Below are 25,593 nucleotides of genomic sequence, written 5' to 3'. Positions count from 1 at the left end.
TTAGAACGGGTAACGTTTCGTCAAAATCTTGGACCCACAATCGAACAACGGAGACGGAGTCAAAAAGAGTCCATTCAAGACATCCAGGGAATATGTGCGTATTAATTTTTTTTAATATCTTCGAGATGAAATTATTTTGGGATCGGAAAAATCTTTACTAAAATAAAACTGTTACCTGAAGTACACCATATTGTGTTTCATATGGATATTTCATTTTCATTTGATTTTCTAAAGCAGAGTTCCCCAAACTTTTTTGTGTCGTAGACCCCTTGCCATGTTTTTCCGGGTTGGGTAAACCCCCTACTTACCTGATATTGATTTCCTGTAAATTTCTAACTGTAGTGAAGCTTAGTGTTAAAAACTTAAAGTGAAAACACATGTTAATTTATACATTTATTAATTGAATTTAAATTATATTATATTAAATGTAAATGTTTTGATATTATAAGATAGTATGATGTAAGTAAATAGGTACTATCATTGTATGCGTTTAGATCCACTATCGTGGACCCCTAAATTTTTTTTCGCTGACGTAGACCCCTTGCAGTTTGTCATAGACCCCTAGGGGTCGATATAGACCAACTTGGAAATCACTGATCTAAAGGTTTTTACACAAAGAGACACTATATACGTGTATAGTGTTGTGGCTGTTATGTAGCGTAGGTTTACGAAAGTCGGGGGTGATACGGGAATTTTTTGACTACCCTCACTAGAACGCGGGATTCCCCGACGTAACTCTTTCACGCGCGCTTTTCGACACACAAACCGTTCTGGAAACAAAAACATTCCTTTACTCCTGAAGTTGTTTAATACTCTACCTGTTCAGGTCAATCAAGCCGCCATGCCCGTATTGCAAGTCTTGGATGAACGCGCCCGATTACTCCAAGAGTAGGGTAATGAAGACCACTTCGGTTTCCCAGGGAAATGGAAATACGTGAGATGTTTTCGGAATATCATTGCTGTAGCAGAAGTATATCTACTACTGAACATGTGTTTTACAGTTAGATTTCTAAACGAACCGCTCGGAAGCTACCCGCATCCAGTGTCTTTCAACGACTTTTACAGAATTCGAATTCGAATATTTGAATTTGAATATTTGAATGACAGAGATTAAATAAAATAATGAGTAAGTACTTACATTTACTGTGTTTCATCCTAAGACAGGAGGGCAGAGTAGTGACGCGTGACGTATGTATACGCTATTAAGCCTTTGCACTCCATTGTCTCTTCTCGTGAGACATCGTAATTCCATCCTATCACTCCGTTGTCTCCTCTTGTAGTATATAGTAATTCAAGCCCATAACTCCGTTGTCCTCTCTCGTGGGACGTCGTAATTCTACCATATCACTACGTTGTCCTCTCTCGTGGGACATCGTAATTCTACCCTATTTGTCCATTGCCTCTTTTAGTGGGATATCGTAATTCTACCCTATTTGTCCATTGCCTCTTTTAGTGGGATATCGTAATTCTAGCCTATCACTCCATTATCGTCTCATGGGACATCGTAAATCGATATCACTCCGTAGTCTCCTTTCGTGTGACATCGTAATTCTAGCCTATTACTCGGTTATCCCTTCTCGTGGGACATCTTAATTCTAGCCTATCTGTCCGTTGCCCCTTTTAGTGGGATATCGTAATTCTAGCCTATCATTCCATTATTCTCTCATAGGACATCATAAATCGATATCACTCCGTAGTCTCCTTTCGTGTTACATCGTATTTCTAGCCTATCACGCCATTGTCCCCTTTCGTTGGACAACATAATTGTAGCCTAACACTCCAATGTTCCCTCTATTTCTCTTTCCGTCTCTTCCCTTTTCGATCCCTATATTACGGGGAATTGAGTTATTTCTGGACAACTTTTAGAGATGTGCACATTTCCCTGATGTTTCCACTTTAAATGGCACAAGATATCAAATCGAAACATAGTATAATTATCAAAATATACAAAAGAAATGTCAGTGAGTTTTGTATTGGTAGAGAACGTGAGAATTGTGCCCATGGACAAAAACAAAGAGATTGCATTGTCTTTTTAGATAGGAAAACACCCGGTGACAAACGTTAGGCAACTTATCGTCACACGTGTGTAAATAGGACTGAAATCTTTATTGAGGAGTGTTTTAACCTCTATCGTACTGCATAAAATTTAACACGTTCACTGCGGCTTGAGGTCGATTCAGCCTCATGGTAGACTGCACTGGTGCGGCGCGTAAAACTCGTGTTTTCTCTCTAGTGCGGCGGCTGTTTACACTCAACCGTATGAGGTATGACAAAGACAAATATAGCTTTCTTTATGTCTGCGAAGCATTGACTCAATATTGTAAAAAAAATGATTGAAACATGAGGCAGAAAAGGCCTCAACCGCACTACTATGAAGTTCAGCTTGAGGCTGATTCGACCTCAGCCGCACCAGCTGAAAGTTCTTCAAAATTGGGCCCGCAGTGAACGTGTTAAAAAAAGTATATTGATTTTTTTTTTGCAAATGTCTGTTTCTCGATGTCAACCAATTCATATAAGTCCAATGTCAAAACCATCCAAACTCTACTACATAATATGTAAATACAAGTCCCTGTCGCAGAAGAGCGATGAGTAGCTGGTAGCCAACATCTAGAACTGCCTGGAGTGCAAAGGGTTATTGAAACTGAACCTCCAATATAATATTCTGATTTAAATAGTGATAGAACTGAACATGCAATTATTATACATGACAAACATAAAACGAACGGTAGAGACGATAGCTTAAAAGGGATTTCTAAGGCACCGTTATAACACTGTCAAAAAGTAAGGTGAAAGAAAATAAATAAATTATTTATTCTTCCAAATTAATTTTATACTCTTCAAAGTAATTTCTGTCCGATAAAATGCATTTTTCCAACGTTTTTTCCAGTCCTCGAAACAGTCTGAATAGTCTTTTCCAGTATAGCCTTCAAGACCTTCAACTCGGTTTTGTATCTCCTTAATCCTGTTGAAACAGCGTTGCCGTTTTGGTCTTCTGAATTTGCTGAATAGCTAGAAGTCACACGGAGCCAAATCAACCTGATACGGTGGTTGTGGAACGATATCAGTCGATATTTAATGGAATCAGGCGTTACCTTGCGGAAGTCCATCCTAAGTAAGGACCAATACTTAGCCACTTCCGCACACGCAGTTGTAGTAATGCACGTCTACCACTTGCATCATAGTTGCATGACTACCACTGCATGTGCGGAAGTGGCTAAATATTGGTCCTTTTCTTACTGATATCAGTCGAGTTTTTTGCAAAAAAAGTCGCGAGGAACCAATGCAGTATGACATTGATCAATCGTCTTGACGTCTTGAGATACAAAACATTTTTTTAATTTGTTTGTACAGAGGCAAATGTTATTTCAACATTTGACAAACAGATCCTTGACAAATGTTATAGACAGTCCTACCAACCAAGAAAAAAAAATTACCTGCCTTCCTAATGCCCGGGAGTTTTATATTACAATTTCACCTTACCTTTTTGATCACAGTAGTACATATAACGGACGGTTTTATAGGCGTCAATAGCCTTTGTTTTAAAGCTGTGAACAAACGGCTGAAGTGGTGATGGTGATACAAGCGCTATAAATATAGGAAGATACCAAACATTAGACTAAAATCTAGAAGTCAATTTAAAAGTTTTTGATGTTTTACCATAGAAGGAGTCAAAACATTAGAAATCACACAAGAAAAGTCCCCGAAACACCAGCCCAGGCGCCACATCTGAAATACGGCATGTTTGGTCAGAGAAAATCCGCTGCGAATCCGTAAGTAACTATATTAAGTTTCAAGAGGTATATTAGAAGGTCAACAGAGAACAGATCTTACTCGGGGATGACGCAGTCAGGTCATAAACGGGGCCTTTGGAGTCGTGGGGATCTCCCACTAGCTTCAACAGCTCTGAGGCGAACGATGGATCGACATGGTCTTCAACCATCCCAATAGCATCACGAAGGTTCCGGCAGTAGCGTGAACAACGCGAGCTGCGGGTGGTCTTTAATGAAGATACCGCTGTCCCTCACAAAACGTAAGGTGACCGCTATGAGGGTAGTAATGTATAGGAATCTCACACAACCCTGCTTTTCTTCCATAAGTAGGGCATTTTGAACTTCCAGAAGATTCCATTCTCGAATCCAACAAAAATATAACCAAGAAATCTCTCAAAATTAATTAAAAAAATACTTTAAAAGTACGATACAATATTTTTTAGAGTTTAATCACTACTTGCCCTATAGCCCGAATCGACTTTGACGTTTATTTATGGGACACCTGTACACAAATAGTATGTTCATCTCGATCAAATATCATAGTCATTAACTACAAGATAAGATAGTCTTATTACAAAAATGTAAATGTTTCTTGGTGAAAAAACCCTCAAAATAAAAGGATCGAGTGCGGTCTCGGGGCTGACGGCCTGCGTCAGCCCGAGTGATCAGCGGTTGTAGGTCTCCTTGCATTACATTTGCGTACACCTTTACCGAACATTCCTCTCCCTAACTAATATAATTTTAAATGCTCTTACCAATGCTTCTTTGGAAGAATATTCTAGAAACAATGTAATGCAGAAATTGTAATAAATCTTATATTTGATTTTGATATATATAAATCTCTCTCTGACTCTGTGTTTGGCACTAATCGGTGTATAACTCCTGAAGACGTCCCGTGAAGAGGTGAAACACGCGTTGAGTGGTTTGGCGGTGGCGGTTTTGTGATTCGCATTGTTTGCCGCATACGTATTTATTAGCGGGCTGGCAGGCGGTTCATTTTATTGCACGACTACCACTGCATGTGCGGAGGTGGCTAAATATTGGTCCTTTTCTTACTAAGGATGGACTTCCGCGAGGTAACGCCTGATTCCATTAAATATATAAATCTCTGTTATACCTCTCGCTCCTTCGTCCACCGTATACAAACTTACTGTGAATTAATTACTTTTTATTTCGTTAACTAGATCTTAATATTTGTTCAGATTAGTCGCGTGGTGTTTCAATATCGTTTTTGTTTAATTGAATATATATAAATTTGGTAAAAGGCAATATATAATTGCATTGGTATGTTATGTCAAGTCGATCGACGGCCACTGCTCTTCCCCAGAGATCGCCATAGTGACTGATCTGTTACTGTTGGCGTCCAGCAGAGGCGGTTTAACCTATAGTGCAGGGTGTGCAATGCACACAGGCGCTGCCATGCCCATTACGCGGCACTAATTATTAAAATTTACCACATGTTTTATATTTAACCTATCAGGGAAGAAGTTAAAATGCGCCTTGTGTTGTAAGTTCCATGGGCAGAGAAACAGAAATTCGATACATTTCGCTTCTATTTCGCTGTCCATAAAACTTAAAACACAAGACGAAACATGAACTATCGCGGTTCGCCGCTTAGTTTCGCAACAGAGATGTGCTACAGGCATAAAAACAGTGAGTGTTATTCTGCCGTCATAAGAAGAAAGGCCGTAACTAATACCATACTGTAAGCTATACCTACTTATAAAATAGCTTGTTGGAATATGAACAAAACTTTCTTGTTACGACGGCAAAGTTAATAGTTTTGGTCGCGGGGGAGAGGGGGGGGGTCGGGCCTAGGGGGCGCCAGGGTTTTACTGCACGCGGGCGCTACACGAGCTAGAGCCGCCAGGCTTTCAGCGACTTACTACGACCTTAAGTAAGTGGTCGGTTGATGTAACTAGGGACGTTTTGGGGGAGAAATCTTCAGGCCCTGCCCTCAGGAGGAAGGACATACTTATGTGGGATTCCTATCCACCAAAACCCCCTTGGTGGTCTTTTCCTACGGAACTCGCAGTTGCCGCACATTCCGGTTGGAACATGTGCCACCCCAGGCATCCTCGCTGTACCACAGCAACACTTATACCACTTCGCGTTGCTGCCCTTCTCGGTTTGACATTTAGTATATAATAAAAGTCCAAACCCTGAACGCCGGCAAACCACCTAATGAGGGCCACCTGTGTGTACCAATGTGTGTATATGCAGAACAAGTTCAATTTTCATGTTGAATAATTTCCATAATTTTCACGTTGACAGGAAAACAAACGAAGAAAATTCGAAAATGGCAACGAAAGAAAATGTCAGTGAAAAAATCGAAAAAAAGGACATCATACCTGGTAACACTAATATATACTATTTATAATATGATATATGTTATTATATTTATATGTGAATTAAAGATTTGCATAAAGAAAAGAAAAATTAGATGAAAGTTATATGTGTAAGTCTATGAAAAAATACATGAACAGTTCTTGTCTTGTCTCTGCGGACTGGATTCCGCAACCAAGAGTTGCGCTTAAGTTGCGTCGGATTTAACCTTATCCAAATCAATCCAACTCCTGGAGAAATCCCAGCTGATCATTGATATCGCCTGCAATCTCATCAGAGATGGATAGCCCTGGTTGCTACCCCCGTACATCAAAGTAGCGGCTGCCATGTCCTCTTCCAGGCACGTGCACAAAGGACTGTCATGAAAAAGATGATCAATTAAGATCCTTGCCACCAAACCCTGAAGGGGTGGTACTGACTAGAAATCCCATATAACCTTGTCCTCCCTCTAGAAGGGAGGGTATCTTATATCCATCCAGAAGATGTACTCAACAAATCCAAAAAAATGATATATGGCTGTAAAAATAAGAAAAATTTATTAATTGGTCTATGCTAGCTGCAGCTGCGTAATCTGTCAATAGATGATTTTTTATAATATATGTTTTAGATTTTTATATTTTACCCACATAAGTGATTTCCATTTCCTGGCTCATCATGATATTTCTGGAACCATTAGTCTTAGAGGTTTGAAATTTGGTGGGAAAATTCGATTCATCAAGCAGAGATCAGCTAAGAACGGATTTTGATAAATTCCACCCGCAAGGGGAGTTGGGAGAGGGTTCGGGCCGGGAACACCTGGTATATGAACGAGAGATATCCACCAATACACTAATTTATCACGATATCTCTGGAACCATTTGTCTTAGAGATTCAAAATTTGATGAGAAAAATTTTGTTTCGTCTAGAACAAGTCAGCTGAAAACGGATTTTAAAAAATTCTATTCGCGGAAGAGTTAGGAGTGGGTCAATTGAGTCCGCGTAACAGGCAGGTGACACCTGGTATATGTATATATGAGAGACTTCCACCTATATACTGACTCATCACGATATCTCTGGAACCATATGTCTTAGAGAACTGAAATTTGGTAAGAATATTTTTTTATGGAGAAGAAGTCAGCTTAGAACGGATTTTAAAAAAATTCTATTCGCGGGGGAGTTGGGAGTGGGTCAATTGAGTCCGTATAACAGGCACGTGACACCTGGTATATGTATATATGAGAGACTTCCACCTATGTACTGACTCATCACGATATCTCTGGAACCATATCTCCTAGAGATTCGATATTTTGTAAAAAAAAATATTTCTTCTAGTAGAGATCATCTAAGAAAATATTTTAAAATATTCTATTCGCAAAAGGAGTTGGGAGTAGTTCAATTGATTCCGTGTAACAGGCAGGTGACACCTGGTATGTGTATATATGACAGACTTCCACCTATATACTGACTCATCACGATATCTCTGGAACCATAGGTCTTAGAGAATTGAAATTTGGTAAGAATATTCCTTTTGTGGAAAAGAAGTCAGCTAAGATTTTAAAACGTGCTTTTTTTTAAAACTTGTAAGTATAAAATTTGGCCAAAATATTTTTTGGCATTTTAAAAATTACCAAGGGGGACGGCTATTTACCGTTATAATAATATAAATAGACTTTAGTATAATAAGTTTCTGGACTGGAGACTATAGTCCGGCAATCGTAGGATATCCATCCACAAGGATATACGACTTTTTTAAATCCACCTCCAACAGAAATCTACAGCTGACCAGCTGGTCAGCTACATGCAGGGATGCGCAGTGCCCTGGAAACGATTACAAAACTTAAAGTAAATATGGAGAGCATCGCCTTAATGATAAGCGACGACAACCTTCGCCCATCATTCCTATCGTTTGCTCGTAGGGTGGTGAGTGATACTGTTAATAGAAACAAAACAGTATAGATAAGTAGGTACCAATTAAACTGCACATAAAATAACTAGTCAATTAATAATACGTAAATAGACTTAAATAGAACAAGAAAAGTGAATCCCAAAAAAAGAAAACTGTGATATAAGGAATAGGATAAGTAATAAAATAAACAATAAAAGAAATGTACCTAGCCACCTAAGAGTAATAAGATGATGGAAGGAAGGCGATGAAAGCAAGAAGGAATGAAAGAACAAAAACAATGCAAGATATTGTGAAGGAAATACAGTAAGAACAAAAGAAATTGAGATGTATGAAAGTGAGTGAAGAATAAAGATAAAATAATTGAAAAACTCATTTTGTAAATAAAGTCCCTGAGCCCAACATATTAGGGGTACGGGAGGCCCCCAATAGCGGGGGCCAATAAAAAAAATAGAAATCTACAGAGAAGATATGTCCAGCTGTTAACGTCGAAAAGCTGCAATGATGATGAAATGAATGAATATATTTACTGTTGTTACAGCATCTGAACCTAACAGCCCATTCTTCTCAATACGAGCATTGAACGACAAGGATAAAAGCAAATTTTCTGCATCGCAGACGAACCGGGGTGATGTGGAACTATCTCGTCTTATATCTACCGCCTCACCTTGAAATGACCTTTATTTTGTACAATAAAATGTATATTTTTAAAAGTTTTATTTATTTATTTAAGAGCTTATACCCAAATGAAACAAACTACACCAATACCTCGCTTCGCGTCGTTTCGTTTTGCGCTTTTTTTATGTTGCGTCGCTGCGTAATTGATACAAATTTTCACTGTGCGTCGTTAGATTTTCGTGGTTGCGTTGTTTTGGGTTCAAATATTTTTTTTTTAAATTTTATTTTTTCTAAAAGATGGCAACACTTTTGTTTCTAATTGCGCCATGCCATAAAAACTCGGGGATTCCTTTTCTGACTAATAATCAACGCAATTTGAATACAGTTTTATTTTCACTTTGTTTTGCTAATTTTAAGAGTTCAGTTTCAATTACGTAGTGTGTTGTGCTTTTTTTTAAAAGACAATATTACGTAGTTTATTGTAATGTAGTGTGTTGTTTTTTTTTTATAAGAGAATAATAAATTTATATAAATTTTTACGTGTTGTTTCTGGTTACAAAAAAGGTAAATATTTTTTCAATTTATTTATTAGCAGAGTTATATTATTTTTGTTTTTTAAATGTTTACTATGTTCAATTTTCTTTTTAAAAAGTAGTATTTTCGTGACCCTGGAACCTCTTCGATGTTTATATGGTTTGCTTTAGAAAATCTTAATTCACTTTGCGTCGTGTTTATTTTTTTGGAACGTAACCACGAAGCTAAGTGAGGTATTGGTGTATGTATGTTTTACACCGGCACTCAGTTCAATAGAAAATTTAAATAAATAAAACACATTTAAAACAATAAATTTTATTTATTAATTTATTTACTTGATATTATACAACATTTACATAAAAAAACAGACGACCTTGTTAATCGTGGGGTCGCTTGCCTATGTCCAGATGTGGACGTTCTATGTCTGAAATTATGAATAACAAAAATAAGGTTTCTACTTACTAACAAGTCTTGACCCTTAGTAGCCTGATTTACGAAAGTGTTTTTTTTTTTAATATTACTGTGTTTGCTTGAGGGTCTAGATAAAGGGAAAAATACATTTTTTTTTAATTTCGTTGGAAAGAATATTATACAACAGTAAAATCCGTACAGCCAACATATAAAAAAACTAATGGTAATGTGAAAATTCGGTTTAAAAGATTGGTATCAAAGTTGAACTCTAGGCTATTAAAGCTTAATTGATCAAAAGATTCGGATATTGATAAAAGTAAGCGATATATTCCAACGAATTTTTACGTTTAAATGTTAGTGTATAGTTCATAGTAAATAATTGCCTGTGGAGCATTGTTGAGACTACATTATTAAACATTGCTGAGATTCTTTTTTCAAACTCATCACAATAAATATCGTCGCAACTAGATGGCGTTGTCAAATTCGCTTATTTATCTGTGTATATGTTAATCATGTTTCATAAATCCGAGACTTATTTTTTTTAAGTTATATATATAAATGTTTTATTCTATTGTTTAAGTTATTATGCACCCTTATGCAGAATGTGTGACCTCCACAATTTATATGTTAGTGATATTGATATATTTTCATGCTCTCTCGTATCATTTAAAAAACAATTTCGTTCGAAATTATTAAATACATACAATACAATTTAAACTATAATATAAATATATAAACAAACATAATATAAATACATTAACCATAATCTTTGATCTCTGTTTAGTAATGTTTTTATTTTTATTTAATTATTTTATTGTTTGACTATAAATCATTATATGTTCTCAGTGAGATAGTTATAAGGTAACAAAAGTAGCTAATTTTATATTTCTAAGCTTCTAAGTTTGTACTTTATTACTGCCTTTTGTTACTGTTTATCTCCAACAAAGTAAATAAATTAATAAATTATCACTAATCGGTGTAAAATAACTCCTGAAGATGCCCCGGCGAGGGGTGAAGACGTGTTGAGTAATTTGGCGGTGGCGGTTGTGTGATTCGCATTGTTTGCCGCATACGCATTTATCAGCGGGCTGGCGGGCGGTGCACTTTGTTGCACGACTACCACTGCATGTGCGGAAGTGGCTAAATATTGGTCCTTTTCTTACTTGGGATGGACTTCCGCAAAATAACGCTTGATTCCATTAAATATTTAAGATCAGCATGAAAGCAAATTAATCCAATTACATCGGGTGGCAACTTAAATAAATTATCTAAGAGTCGATTTGGGACTCTATGAGTCTGAACTAGTACTCTGGTGAACAGCGATCCTCCCGTATCTTAACTCAGAACTGATGCTAGTACCATCCGATATCCCTCACGTTTTTGAATTTCTTTTTATTGACGCCGGATGTTCACATTGTTTTAACAGCTTGTTTGACAAAGTAAAGTCTAGATCAGAGTTCCCCAAACTTTTTTGAGTCGTAGACCCCTTGCCATGTTTTTCCGTGTTGGGTAGACCCCCCACTTACCTGATATTGATTTGCTGTAAATTTCTAACTGTAGTGAAGTTTAGTGTTAAAAACTTAAAGTAAAAACACATGTTAATTTATACATTTATTATATAAAACTACTCGAAATAAAATTTTGTATCTGTCATGTAAAATATACGTAACATTAAATAAATATAAAATAAACTATAAATAACATAACTTTTATAAATAATGTAAATGTTTTGATATTATAAGATAGTACGATGTAAGTAAATAGGTACTATCAGTGTGTGTGTTGAGATCCACTGTCGTGGACCCCCATTTTCATTTCATGGAGCCCCAAATTTTTTTTCGCTGACGTAGACCCCTTGCAGGTTGTCATAGACCCTTTGAGAATCACTGGTCTAGATAATAGATATAATTTCCTGCCTAATTTGCGCATTACACTGTAATAAGCTGTCTACTTTTTTATAACTTACTATTGTGTATCTGTGGTAAATGTGGATGAGAATGGAGGTTGTAATTCTATATTTTTTATTACGTAGAATTAAAATTTTTAATCATCTTTTTCGGCGCCGACTAATGTCTCCACACCATCACCGTTGTCCGGCTGTAAAGAAAGTATATTTAAAAAAAAGAAACTTTTAATAGAAAAGAGGTTGTATATCTTAATAGAAATGAAACTACGTAATACGCCGCATGACTGTTCAATATAGAATGCTCCTATTGACATAATTACATGGCCATTTCAACCCACAGATGCTCACTGCAAGGAACATACCACCCACAAAAGTATCTACTACCGCAGTGTGTTATGTGTTTATTATGTTACACAGAAGACACATTCTAGTTCACGGACCCTTCCGCTCCGTGAACTCGATACCAAGCTGTAAAAGCCTTGGGGCTAACATCTAACATCTTCAGAAACAATACAATACACCTATCCCCCGATTTACACGGTAGATACGTTCCTGAGAAAAACGTGTAAATCGAAAATTAAAAAATTTTAAGTCAAAACCGTGTAAATCGAAAACCTTGCAGAAAATGCATAATTTTGCTATTTAACAGTTGTGATTTTTTTCAATATGTTTAAGTGTACACAGAAATAAAAATAAAATGCATTGACAAGTTAAAATATTTAATATATTACGGAAACACTGTTTTTTTTTTTTTATTAAAACCAATGGTGTTTTATTATCCTTTATCACTGTCAGAAATTACTCTCTTTTTTTTTCGGAATCGAAGGTTCGAATTCACTTTCATCACTCGAAGTTATTTATGCCGATTCGATGTTTGAAGCAGAAATATTTACATTATGAGAGATGGTAATAAAATCGGTTGATAAAAATTGCTTAAATTTTTTTGTGAAAACCGTGTAAAAGCGAAAACGTGTAAAACGAGTACCGTGTAAATCGTGGGATAGGTGTACATAGAAGACACATCCTCTGGAAACTTGTTTTTTTTTTTATAGGCCTCTCGTACCCCTAATTATTTGGGATCAGGGCCTTTGTTTACAATTAAGTTTTCAGATCTTTCATCTTTATTCTTCACTCACTGTCATACTTCTCAATTACTTTTATTCTTACCTTATTTCCATCACAGTATCTTTCATTTTGTTCTTTCATTCCTTCTTGCTTTCATCGCCTTCCTTCCATCATCTTGTTACTCTTAGGTGGCTAGGCATATTTGTTTTATTCTTTATTTTATTATTGACTTATTCTATTTTTTTTATCACAGTTTTCTTTGAGTTGTGCTTTCTTCATACATTACTACAATTTTCCTATTCTATTTTTCCTATTATTAATTGACTAGTTATTTTATGTGCAGTTTATTTGGTACCTACTTATCTATACTGTTTTGTTTCTATTAACAGTGTCACTCACCACCCTACGAGCAAACGATAGGAATGATGGGCGAAGGTTGTCGTCGCCCATCATTAAGGCGATGCTCTCTAAATCTATCTTTAAGCTAGAAACTTGTTTGTAATCAGTAACAATAATACATAATTCATTCACATCTACAATATTAATAAAAATAGACAGTGGATGTAGTAGAATTAACAATGCAATACAATACCCGGCGATAAATATTGCACATCGATATTTAGAAACAGACAATTGGTTAATTTCGGCTTCGTAGAGCATTATCTCTGTCGAACCAAATATGACAGACAAAACGTCACATGGGTAGTGTGGGACAGAGATAGTGCTCTACGAAGCCGAAAATAACCGATTGTCTCTTTCCAAAGGTCGATGTGAAATATTTATCGTTGGATACTGTACGTAGGTTTTATTTCTAACTATATTAACGTGTTAGTACAGAAAACATTACCTGCATATCAGAAACAATAAGCGGTGGATCATCTTCTCTTAAAACAGTTTCGCCGTCGAGTTTTTTAAGCTGTGGCAATCTTCTGGCAGCTTCCGCGCGCCAAACGTCAAGTTCGCACGCATCGTACAAAGGGTTGCCAACAAATAATAAGTCCTCTAAATTTGGTAACTCCTTAAATATAATTATTTTAATTAATTTATGGAGAAATTGTTAAATTGAAGTCATACATATATAACTACTAAGGTAGTGGGTTCTCTCGTGTGGGCAGCTTACGACTATAGATGTAAAATCTTGAAAGTGGTGAATAAACAACCCCCTTATTGTATGCCCATCCGAAAAATAATGGTTTCAGAGGCAATGAATATTGTAAGAAAAATTGGTTTTAAATTTCATATTAAAATTCAATATTGTTTACTATCTGACATTACACACTTTGTAGAACCAGAAGTTACTGGAGGATCGAAATCAAATTAAAAAAAAATTAACCGCTAAAGGCCGATGGATTGACACGTTGAATTGGCCAACTAGCGTGCAGAACTAATGGATGCTGGAGTCTTAAAGTTCTAGGATGCAGACCCCTAAACGACAAGCAAAGTGTAGAACATTCACCCACCAGGTAGATTGACTACCTTGTAAGTCGTCAAAAGATACTGGATGCAAGCCGCTTCCAACCTGTCATTGTAATTTATAGAAAAAATAAAAGATAAGATAAAGTAGAAATAATGTGATAACCAAAAGCTGTAATAGTAAAGAACGAGGCGAAGGAAGTGAGGCGATGAATGAACGGCAGAAAGTAAGAAAGAGAAAGATAGAACTTGTAGAATGAAAGTAAAAGAAAGATAGATCATGTGAAGTATTACAGAAGAGCATGAAAATAAAAGAGAAAAGAAAGTGAATTGTTAAAAGATAAAAACGTCCCTGTCCCATAAAGAAGATGAGGGAACGAGATGCCCACAATAGCGGGAGCCATAAAAAATCAATGGAGAAGGCCTAGGTCCAGTAGTGGACCCTCACCACTTCAATGATGTTGATGATGAATGATTTATCAATACATATTAAAAAAGAAACTATGAGTGTGTATATATATCCATACCTGAAGCTTGTTAAACTCGCTCCACTCTTTAACGATATTATTACTCATGTAAAGTACCCTCAAATTCCTTAAAACATTTATTCCTTTTAGTTTCTCGATCAAGTTGTATGAAATCCAAAGTTCTTCTAATGTATCACCAAGCGATTCCTGTAATTTTATTTTCTTCTGCTTAAAATGTTCAGATTATCTAATATGTTTATATATCTATTTTGATTAAAAAGTTATTTGATTAAATAGTACCCGGCTATAAATATTGCACTTCGGCCTTTGGAAAGAGACAATCGTCTATTTCGGCTTCGTAGAGCGTTATCTCTGTCGCACGAAATACAAACAGTCCGGTATCTATTAGGAGCTGTTGATACAAGTATTTTTATTTTTATTACATGTATCATTTTAACAATAGGTATAATTGTGTTGTAGTACATGTGTGTACTGTAAACACAATGTGAACATGTTTTTTCTACCCCAACTTAAAGCCACCACTTATAGAAAAATTGGTTTATTAATTATTATTTATTATCTGTTTCTGCACACTATTATTGGTCTGTGACATTTGAATGAAAAAAAAAACAATAATGTATCATATTTCAGAGTGATCACATTAAAACGGTAATTGGAAATTTGTGTACAAATTGTAAAGGTTTTTTTTGACAAATGAGTCGTATGTTTACCACTTTCAAACTTAATTAATAATAAAAGCAACATATGAAATGTTTTTCGTTTTAAATTTATTATTTATGCTTAATAATATGAAATGAATAACTTTGAATATATGAATTTTATGACAGACTAACAATATAACAGATGCTACAGATAAAAAATATTACCATTCCAGCAAATGATTTAATATAATTTCTTCCTAAGGACAAAACACGCAGCTTTTTTAAACTACTAAGGCCGCTTACTTTCTCAATCATATTCGTTGATAAACTTAATTTCCTGAAAGTGAATGCAAATAAATTTTATACAAAGATTATTTATAAAATGAGTCAGAAATTAAAACGGGATATGAACTTTCTTAGAAAAAAATACCTTAAATACATATTACATGGTTTGTAAAATCTCACATAACAGTCTCAAAGAATCTAAAGATGATTATATAATATTTTGTATGTTTGTCTAACTTCAAAATTACTTTGATCTGCTATTAAAATTGGTGCCAATATTTTCATATATGTATTAATGGAAAAAATATATAATTTAAAATTTAAAAAATTAAAACTAATTAAAACTTACTCGCAATTAACTAAACATGATAATGAATTATCCATTTTTTCTATCGGAGGCCATTGAAATATTAAACTGACTTCTGTAGCCGTGCCCGCTTCTTGTCCAGTTTTTTCCTCCCATCGTTTGATTGCTTCCTTAATTGTTGTTGCTTTTGCTGCCATATTTAGTTACATTTATATTAATAAATACTTCCTCCTCCTTGACGACTTATTTATCGATAAAACTACGATAGTAACGTATTATTGGAAAACAACAACGTGAGTATGGCAACATTACACCAAACCATTTGGCGGGAAAAGTTGACATCTTTCTGACATAAAAATGAAAAACATCAAAAAATGGTTATACTCTATTTAGCGCACAGAGTAAATAAAGAGAAATGGACGACTTATCCCGTCGCCATTTATTTTATTTATTATTGAACTATTTTCGTAGACATTGTCTTCTTCGTCTATTAATCAGCCAAAAGATTCCCATGCTGCATATAGCGACTTGTCACAACCTTAATTATGTCAGCTAGTGGTCGCCACTTGAGACTCTTTCGGACCCAACGGCCATTGGAGCAAGCAGCTTCAAACGAGCAATTCTTCAAGCTACGTTGAACTACTTCTGCAGATCACCTCATAGAAATGAGAATTCTCAACAGACATGGTCAAAAACCTTCATCTTAAAACACTGACGCCTTGATTCCTGATTAATTTATGATTTAGTGTATTTCTGGGGTACGGCATCGAAAAATCTAGCAACGAAGAAATTAGTGTGGTGTTCTTGTTTAACGAGACAACAGAATATTTATTTCTAGTTAAATAGTCTGTAATAAATTGACCCTTTTCTCGATCTTCAAAACGTACGTTGAAATAACGCTATATTACTTTTATTTAGCGAATATAACATCGACTTAACGAAATTACTTTCATAAAATTTGTGGCAGATTTAAATTCCAATTCGTTGTAGCTAACTTCGGTTAGTATGTTTGGTAAATTTTAAATTAAAATATTCACGTAATTTCATTACAGTAAAGAGGTTTTTGAATTATTGAAGATAAATGATAATCTTTGTAAAAATATATGTATTTAATAAAATAGTAGGAAAGGATTGAAAAATATAACACTATTTGGAATGCTTAAAAAGCGAGATGCCACACAAAAAGCATAGAGCAAAATGGAAAATCAACATAATATTTTATTATTTCTATCCTTTAAAATAAAGTCAAAGGATTTGAAAATAAAATAAAAGCTAGAATTTTTCAATAATATATTGTTGTTTTGCTTTAAAACATTCTTATTTTCAGATTTATAAGGAAAGAACCGATCCCAAAGTTTTAATTTATTATCTGTGTACTTATGCGTGCTGATATTTCTCGAAGCACGAAATGGCGTCCGAGCTGCTTATTTCGGACAATTAACTGTAAAACTCTGCACTGTGTAGTTAAAACGTGATTTATTTGTTATTCGCATATAATTAGTGCAATGTTTGCGTAATTCAAACGGGCATTTGTCATTTTGACGTTTTGATATTCACCATAGTTTTTAATTTTTTCTTTTTCCGTGTCATTCTTTTTTTTTAATTAAAAAAAAACAAACGCCTCTCTATTGTCTGACGGTCCAAAAGGAATTTTGTTTTCAAAGGTGAATAATAATGAAATGTATTTCATTAATTATATAAATAGTGTTCTAGACGAAATTATTTCTTTTTACAAGTGATCTAGTGTTACATAAAAATAATGGTTATATCAATAATCAAATTTTCGGGTCGTGTGGTCGTTGAAGCTGAGGATTAAAAAGTTATTTTGTCATTTTTCAATTCCCGCTGTTTTTTGTGAATTTGAAAATTAATATCAGAAGTAAGTATCACTATTTATATAGTTTTATAATTAAACTCTGTCGTATTTAAACGTGTTCATAATCCAAGAAAACGTATTTCATATGACAGTTCAATATTTGTTGATTCATATTGGATTTCATTGTTCTTCATTTTATGCTTTTAAAATTATTTATAAGACACGCCTAAATATTCCTTAAAGATAATTTTATTATTTTAACTGTATAAATTGCTATTTATGTATCGGTAATCTTAAGAATTTACTATAAAATTAAAAAGTTCGTATGTTTGTTACGTGTTATGTACTTTATTAATGCGCCGCAGAAAAACTTATACGATTTTTCATTATATAAATCTATTTAATGAAACTTATGAATAACCTATAACCTTTATCCCTTTCTTTTATTAAGATTATCTGAATCTACAAATTTCATTTTTATACATTTCATATATGAATGTCATATTTTAATATTTATTATCCTACTTTAGACAAAGATTAATTACAGAATACAAAAATCGTAAAAATCCGTACAGCCATTCTTAATTTATAAATAATAACATGATTTTGTTTTATATATATAGATATTGAGAAATAGTTTTAAAAAATCTACAAGCTTATGTCAATAACATGTTTACTAATTTAAAAAAAGGACATCAGAAGAAAATGTATTATAATAATGAAAGTTATATGTAACAAGCAAATGAATTCTGATCACCTGCTTATTTAAAATGTGTACATTGTTGATGCAGATAATGTTGTAGATGTTTCCTAGCACAGTGATTAGTTACAACTGTAAAATATTTTATGGAGTGAATGTATAGCTCATTTGTAGTCAATTCATCTATGATATACCAAATCTAAAAATCAATGGTGTCAGAAATAATAAATAACATAATGATAATATAGTATAAAAATGCATTTTCAAAAATCTGATTACTACATAATCAAATCAATTACTGTTTATTATCTGTCCTTTCATGCAAACGGGTTGGTCAAGTTGACCATCTCTCCGATATGAACCTGTTGGCATGGTCCAGCAGGTAAACAATGTGCTGGTAGACCTCGTAAACCATGGGCAGATAACATTGTTCAAGTGGCAGCCAATATCTAAAGCGAAAGATAGAGTAGAATGAAAAGAATCAAGAAACATAAATTGATTAATAACACTATAAATACAATTTTAACAAATGTAAACAATTTATTGTGATAATAAGATTTGATATCTGTCGCTGCAAATATTGTACCATTAGCCTGTGATATTTTGAAAGAAAAAATATATTACCTTAGCTTTTTGAGCTATAGATTCATTCTTTTACAGCTTTATACCTATAATCAATCAGTATATCTTAATCTGCAATAGAACTCCCTTATGATAGTTTTTCTAATTGATTTGTTTCATATACTATCTTCTTCTTCTTCCTTCTTCCCTTTTCCCTTTATTTGGGGTTGGGTCTCCTTATCAATTTGCGCCAGGCCACTCTATCCTGGGTTGTCTCTGCATCAAGTTAAAGGGTTTCCAGTTTCTTTCTGATATTAGACCACCACATAGCTTTTGGACGCCCTCTCCCTCTTGGGAATTTTGGGAGGCTTAGGCAGTTTTTACCATTTTTGTTTCATATACTATACTTTTAAGCATTAAATATATATAATCCTCTTGTATGTTAACTGTCGAAATAGTTATTCAGACCCCATCTGTGGATCCCACTAGAGGACTTCCAACTGATATAGGCGTGAGCAATAATTTTGCATACCTAGGTTTGGAAAAACTGTTTATTCTCTTAATCTAATAGGATTCTGATACAAATCATTTGATTTATCATTTAATTATATTCTTTGATGTAATTTCTTACCATACACTTCACTTTGACCTGCATTGCAAGTGTTCTATGTGAAATATTATGAGCTACTAAAACTTTACTTTTTTTTCTGATATATAAAATTACTTAAAAAAATAAAATGATTTATGGATGTCATGTTGTATCTTTTTATACAATTTTACTTGTATGATAAAATGAAAACCAATTACCATATTTTACAATACTTTGTTTTTAAGCTAAACTAGTTTTTAAATTTGGACCAAAATAAGTCACTAAAGTGGATGAACATATCTTTAGATATTAATACATTCTTGATTTTGGGACAGTTTAGTTTTTTGTTTACAATAATTTAAGTTTATATGAAAAAGTAAGAAGTATATAAACTTTAAAATCTGATCTAAAGAAAACAAGGTAATCACATCTATAGCGTGTTCTGTCAAAGGACATGCCACAGATGCGTGTAAGTTTGTTGGGTAGCATTAACAGTAATGTTACAGATTCAATTTATAGATGAAATATGTTTTATATTATTGTTACAGACAAAATGGACGGTATGGTGAGGTCCGTAAATGTGGTGCCGTTGCCCAAATTGAAGATAAAGGTAAAATTATTTCTTCTTTACTTAATGTGGTAAAGATATATATACTTGTAGTATATATATATATATATATACTCTTAAGTTTGATTAACAAATTAACTTTAACAAACAATGTACAAGATATAGGTCTCCACCAAAAATAGCCAAAATAACCGGTGCTACATGTGTCAAATGACTTGCCAAGTCCAGTCACTTCACACAACCTAGATTATGTTGTGATTGTATTTATATTATTAATATTTTGTTGTATTATATTGTTGTTAAGGCCTGTCTTGCAGTGTGTTGAGATGTTAGCGACTGATATGAATATATGAAAATATTTATATGCAATTGTGTGTATGTCTTGGCACCTTTTACAATATACATCACAAATGAAATCAATCATATATGGTGTACAATAATTCTGGTTACCAGTTCAGGGGAGTTGGTTTACATGATCTCAAATAAAGTTATGAAAGTTTGTATATTTTATTTACATTATACATATTGTTTATTTACAGAAGGAGCTGTTGTCGGAAGATGAGGATGAAGATACGGTGATGTGCAGTATTTGCTGTAAGAACTTCGCCAATGATGTGGCCCTGAGGAACCATGCTAGGATGGAACATGTGGAAGCATACATAAGTGGAGATTCATCGCTGTGGACTGAGAAGGTTGTGGTAAGTGTTATTGCAATGATTCCTTACAAGACACTGGATGGGAGCCTGTGAAAATCTGCCTTACCTGATGTAACCTTGAGTTCTGTAAAAGTTTAAGAATTCTTCACAGGAACAGTACGGTATTACAATATACCAGACTTCCCCAAACTTTTTTGTGTCGTACACCCCTTGCCATGTTTTTCCTTGTTGGGTAGACCCCCTACTTACCTGATATTAATTTCCTGTAAATTTCTAACCGTAGTGAAGTTTAGTGTTATAAACTTAAAGTAAAAACACATGTTAATTTATTTAATGGATTCAGGCGTTACATTGCGGAAGTCCATCCTAAATAAGAAAGGACCAATATCTAGCCACCTCCGCACATGCAGTGGTTGTCGTGCATGAAAGTGCACCGCCCGCCAGCCCGCTCGTAAATGCGCATGCGACAGACAATGCCAACTACACAACCGCCACCGTAAATTCACTCAACACGTGTTTCACCCCTCCACGGGGCATCTTCAGGAGTTGTTACACAGATTAGTGCTAAACACCGAGTCCACTCCATGCATTTACGAGCGGGCTGGCGGGCGGTGCACTTTCATGCACGACAACCACTGCATGTGCGGAGGTGGCTAGATATTGGTCCTTTCTTACATGTTAATTTATACATTTATTAATTGAATTTAAATTAAAACTACTCAAAATAAAATTTTGTATCTGTTATGTAAATAGGTACTATCAGTGTATGTGTTGATCCACTATCGTGGACTCCTATTTTTTTTTTTCATGGACCCCCAAATTTTTTTTCGCTGACGTAGACCTCTTGCAGGTTGTCATAGACCCTAGAAACATTCGGTACAGAATATTTATTGTTATTTGTGAACCGCGATATTTCAAAATCGTGAAAGAAAAGAGTTAGGTTATAAATGCTTTTATTATGTATTTAAATTTTTCCACCGGTATTTGGAATAATATTTAGATTTGTTGAACATGTATTCAAATTTCAAATTTACTATTAAATATATATTTTTTACGCAAATTTTTTAATAAGCTACTAACAAATATATCAACTATGTAAAAAATAATTGGATGTAATTGTATGTGTTTTTCAAAAGCATACTAAACGTATGATTTCGGTTTTTTTAAATGACTTGGACAAATTTTTTTTAATTAAATATTGAAATTTCTCTCCGAAGCCAAAGAAGCCGATGCTATCATCACTGTCATCAGACAAGAGAATGATTGAGGAGAAGACGCGGGAGCTGATCGCGACGATGGGACCTACCAGCATGATGAGCCTCGCCTCCAAGGACGTCAGCTACATCATCGTCAAATCAGAAGGAGAACCTGAAACTTCAAAAAAGAAGAAGACAGATAAGCTGGACAGCAAGAAGGATAATAAGCTGAAGTCTTCAACCCAGAAGAAGGATAAAGAACCACAGCCAATTACGTAAGTATAATATTCACCGGTATGGGTAAGTTGAGAAACCCCCTTGTGGGGTCCTGGAATCCAGTGATTCCATGGAGCATCAGCAGAAGCGATATGAAAGCTCGGTGATCTACAGTCTGATAAAATTGTAGTATGTATCGATCCCAGGTTTCTCCAGAAGCCCTGGAACTTGGCCACCTTTAAAGAAGTCTTTGGCACCATGCCATCTAGAACCGGCGAAATGCCACTTGGGCAATAGTGTAAGTTAAGAATAAATGAAGCTATTTCATCCAAAAGTCGTCAAATTTGTTCCTCAGTCACGAGGAAATGTCAGTATGATTCTGAAAGTTTATTAAAGTTCAATTTGGTGGGCGTTTGTTCAAAGAGCATCTGGGGAGTCCCCGCATGTGGTAAAACAATGAAATTCTTCGATTGGTGTAGTCTTAGTTTCCAAAGTGGTCCAAGAGAACCCTGGAAGTCCACGGGAAGCTAGACGTGGGTCTATGTTGGTGTGATAAAAAGGGGTCTTCGTAATTCAAAAGCGAGGTATAGGAAGATTTATATGCTTTGAACAGTGAAGAACTAGAATTTTGTTTCGACTTGACCAATCACGACTACCACTGCATGTGCGGAAGTGGCTAAATATTGGTCCTTTTCTTACTTAGGATGGACTTCCGCAAGGTAACGCCTGATTCCATTAAATATCTATCAGATCTAATCTCTACATTCTTGTTGAGTTTTTGAAATATGGTGGAACTGTAGCTGGTGGGTATCCACCACCAGCTAAATATTGAAAGTGGTGACCAAAGTCCGATAATGGTCTTTTTTCTCCTCTCCTCCCCACCTTCAGTATGATAACAAGATATCTTTATCCGGTAGGGGTCCATTCGAGTGTCTGCAACCTTCGAACCTGGTGGCGGACGGCACATGCCATCAGATCTTCTTCTCGTGCTGCGAGTACTCGACACACTATAGAGACGAACATACGCGACGCCGCAAGGGGCTCCGGTGCCAGGTCTGCGAGAAGCCCCTGAACACAACCGGAGAAGCACAGTCTCTTTACTTTTGTGACGTAAGCAATTTATATTTTTTCATTATCATCACTATTTCAGCCATAGGATGTTCACAAAGAGTCTTTGGTCTAATTAGAGCTCTAAACTCCTAGCTTCAGCTACTCTGAGGCGGATGTGAACTCGAACCATCGTGATTGTCCCTGAGTTTCAGGGGTTTAGGGACCACAAATAATCATCATTCATGGTACGTTACTACTGGGAATAGTCTTTGTCCAAATATTTCCAACGACGAGTCGCTTAATAATACTGTGTATGTCAGGACCTATTTTTGGAACCCTCGTACCCTCTGGTATTACTTTAACGTGAACAAGTGTGAATGAGGAACGTATACAGCTGGACATGTTCCTCCACCATATTTGCAATAGGACCAGATGGAAGTCACACCTGCAGTGTCTTGCAACGACCTTAAATAAGTTTGTCCACCTTTGGTTGGACGTCGTTCTCTGAGCTTACCAGCTGGTGGAACATGATGTAATTAATAGGTATTATTCGTTCTCTTGATATAAACAAAGTGATCACTGTAAATGATCATCATTTCAACGATAGTTCACTGCTGGACAAAAGACTCCTCGCAGATTTTCAAAAATATCGATAGGAACCCCAGTGTCTTGTAATAACTTTAACGAGGTCATTTATGTAAATTGTGGTGACCTTACTACTTGTCCTCGGGCTCCAGAACCTTCAGGGTTCAGATTCCAGCGGCCGCTTGATCCACACACTACGTGGTCTGCTCATTGCCATTAACCGCTGGACAATGTCAGTTATTACTTTAGCAATATGATGTCCACTGTTGGTCATAGGCAACTTTTATAGATTTCCAAAAGAATCGATTAGGAGGCCTACATTCAGTGTTCTCCCATAAGTGGTATATTAATACCATCACCTTTCTGGGATCATGTCGCTGGTTCATCTAGAGGAATACCTACCTTCGCTGCGTCTACCGGCTCCTTGACTTTTCGGTCCCAACAGTTGTTGGTTGAAGTCTCTGTCCCACACGAGATAGGGGAACGAGAGGTCCCCAACAGCGGGGACCATTATATACCAGTTGTTGGTTGAACTGAAAAAAAATGATAAATCTTGTTTCTTCAGATATGCGGCACGGGTTTCCAAAACAACAGAGAACTGTCCGAGCACAGTTCAAAGGCTCACGTTAAGCTGAAACCATTCGAGTGCACAATATGCCACAAGCGATTCACCCAACAGGGTGGACTGCAGCAGCACACGCGAATGCACACAGGATATCGCCCTTACACCTGCACCGTCTGCTCAAAGTCCTTCACCCAGAAGTCTGGTCTCGACCAGCATTTCCGAATCCATACTAAAGTTCGCCCCTACCGCTGTGTGATCTGCAATAAAACGTTTTGTCAATCCGTCCATCTAAAACAGCACATGAGGACTCACACAAACGTATCTCCATTCCAATGCGGCATATGCGAGAAGAGATTCAAACAGAGTTCACATTTGAACTACCATCTGAAGTACCACAACCCGGCTACAATGACGGAGGAGCAGAAGAAAAAGTACATGGAACTGGTCGGAATGATCGGTAAAGAGACGGTGGAGATTAAAGTGGAGTGTGAGACAGAGATGGAGATGCCGATGGTGACGGAGGTCAGCACGGAGTACGTTCTTGACGGATGCGAAACTGTAGGCGACGAGACTTGGTGTGTGAGCTTAAACTGATTGTGTATAAGTGCCAATACGTCCGAGAGCTGTTTATAGCACTGCAAACGGAACATCGACCATCTGGTTGCATATATACAGGGTGATTCGTATAGATATAAAAAATTTGAATTTTATATGTGGAAAACAGGCCAATAATTTATGTCAGTACATAGAAGTATTTCCAAAACCATTGATTTTTTATGTGGTTCACCATATATTGATAGCCAATGAGGTATGCATTCAATCCTTTAAAGCTTCAACATCTAAAATCACCCTGTATAACTGTGTAAAGTTTCCTCGGATGGACAATAGTATGAGACTTTGAAAACGAGAGATAGGTTCTAGTTTTTGTAGGGTAGTTGAAAGTTTGTGTACAAATATTTATATATACAAATAGTTTTTGTATAGAGTTATCTTAATGAATTGTTTTTTTTTAACCTGTTTTAATTTAAATTGTACAGGTGCATGAAACTGGCTGCGTGTGTAGGTAGTTTCACAATTTTTATTAATTTATTTCTACCCTCAAATTTTTTTTAACAATGCACGACCACTTATGTTCGCCATGCAAGTCATTTTTAAATACAAAATCCTTAACAAAAAAGCACATGGTTTTACCAACGTATTTGTGATGGCGAAAGGTGATTATCAAATGGTAAAATAGATGGAGACAAGATAAAATATTGAACTTTAAGGTAAGACGAAGGATATAGGCCGCTAACAACCGGTTTTAAGAAATCTATGAAGGAAGCAGTGGAAGCCTTACGGCTGAAACGAGATTGTCTCCTATACACTCAAATCTGTTTTTGTGCAATTGCGGGTACGTCAACATTTTAATTAAGTAAAAAAACA

At 35.5% G+C, this 25,593-nt stretch overlaps 3 protein-coding genes across 3 annotated transcripts; 2 read left to right on the top strand and 1 right to left on the bottom strand.

Moving 5' to 3' along the window:
- The first annotated feature begins 10 nt into the window (after window positions 1-10).
- LOC137927283 (uncharacterized) lies at window positions 11-8,670 on the top strand. Its single transcript, XM_068771066.1, has 4 exons — window positions 11-94; window positions 827-934; window positions 6,045-6,124; window positions 8,540-8,670. Coding segments are annotated over exons 1-4 (321 nt in total). The 5' UTR covers window positions 11-92.
- A 2,934-nt stretch (window positions 8,671-11,604) lies between these two features.
- LOC137927426 (dynein axonemal light chain 1-like) lies at window positions 11,605-15,863 on the bottom strand. Its single transcript, XM_068771232.1, has 5 exons — window positions 15,709-15,863; window positions 15,300-15,411; window positions 14,473-14,619; window positions 13,380-13,550; window positions 11,605-11,658 (listed from the first exon to the last, which is right to left on the bottom strand). Exons 1-5 carry the CDS (start codon window positions 15,861-15,863, stop codon window positions 11,605-11,607), a joined length of 639 nt encoding a protein of 212 aa, XP_068627333.1.
- A 1,395-nt stretch (window positions 15,864-17,258) lies between these two features.
- Window positions 17,259-24,813, top strand: LOC137927434 (zinc finger protein interacting with ribonucleoprotein K-like). Its single transcript, XM_068771243.1, has 6 exons — window positions 17,259-17,545; window positions 19,881-19,942; window positions 20,440-20,598; window positions 21,774-22,027; window positions 22,886-23,078; window positions 24,169-24,813. Exons 2-6 carry the CDS (start codon window positions 19,886-19,888, stop codon window positions 24,760-24,762), a joined length of 1,257 nt encoding a protein of 418 aa, XP_068627344.1. The 5' UTR covers window positions 17,259-17,545; window positions 19,881-19,885; the 3' UTR covers window positions 24,763-24,813.
- The last annotated feature ends 780 nt before the right edge of the window (window positions 24,814-25,593 follow it).

This window comes from Battus philenor, unplaced genomic scaffold, assembly GCF_028537555.1.
Source record: "Battus philenor isolate CCGP_79_NKW_IND1 unplaced genomic scaffold, ilBatPhil1.0.hap1 SCAF_30, whole genome shotgun sequence".
In the NCBI taxonomy this organism is placed as follows: domain Eukaryota; kingdom Metazoa; phylum Arthropoda; class Insecta; order Lepidoptera; family Papilionidae; genus Battus; species Battus philenor.
This window is presented reverse-complemented; position numbering and strand designations above follow the sequence as displayed.

Bases quoted from the DNA above. Each gene is read 5' to 3' on its own strand.
- LOC137927283 (XM_068771066.1), top strand. The intron at 935-6,044 runs GTGAGATGTTTT...TCACGTTGACAG, and splicing joins TCCCAGGGAAATGGAAATAC to GAAAACAAACGAAGAAAATT. The intron at 6,125-8,539 runs GTAACACTAATA...CTGTTGTTACAG, and splicing joins AAAAAAGGACATCATACCTG to CATCTGAACCTAACAGCCCA.
- LOC137927426 (XM_068771232.1), bottom strand. From the start codon at position 15,863: ATGGCAGCAAAAGCAACAACAATTAAGGAAGCAATCAAACGATGGGAG. The intron at 13,551-14,472 runs GTATGGATATAT...ATTATATTTAAG, and splicing joins GCGAGTTTAACAAGCTTCAG to GAGTTACCAAATTTAGAGGA. The intron at 11,659-13,379 runs GTAATGTTTTCT...CTTTCTTTACAG, and splicing joins TTATTGTTTCTGATATGCAG to CCGGACAACGGTGATGGTGT.
- LOC137927434 (XM_068771243.1), top strand. From the start codon at position 19,886: ATGGACGGTATGGTGAGGTCCGTAAATGTGGTGCCGTTGCCCAAATTG. The intron at 20,599-21,773 runs GTAAGTGTTATT...TTCTCTCCGAAG, and splicing joins TGTGGACTGAGAAGGTTGTG to CCAAAGAAGCCGATGCTATC. The intron at 23,079-24,168 runs GTAAGCAATTTA...TTGTTTCTTCAG, and splicing joins AGTCTCTTTACTTTTGTGAC to ATATGCGGCACGGGTTTCCA.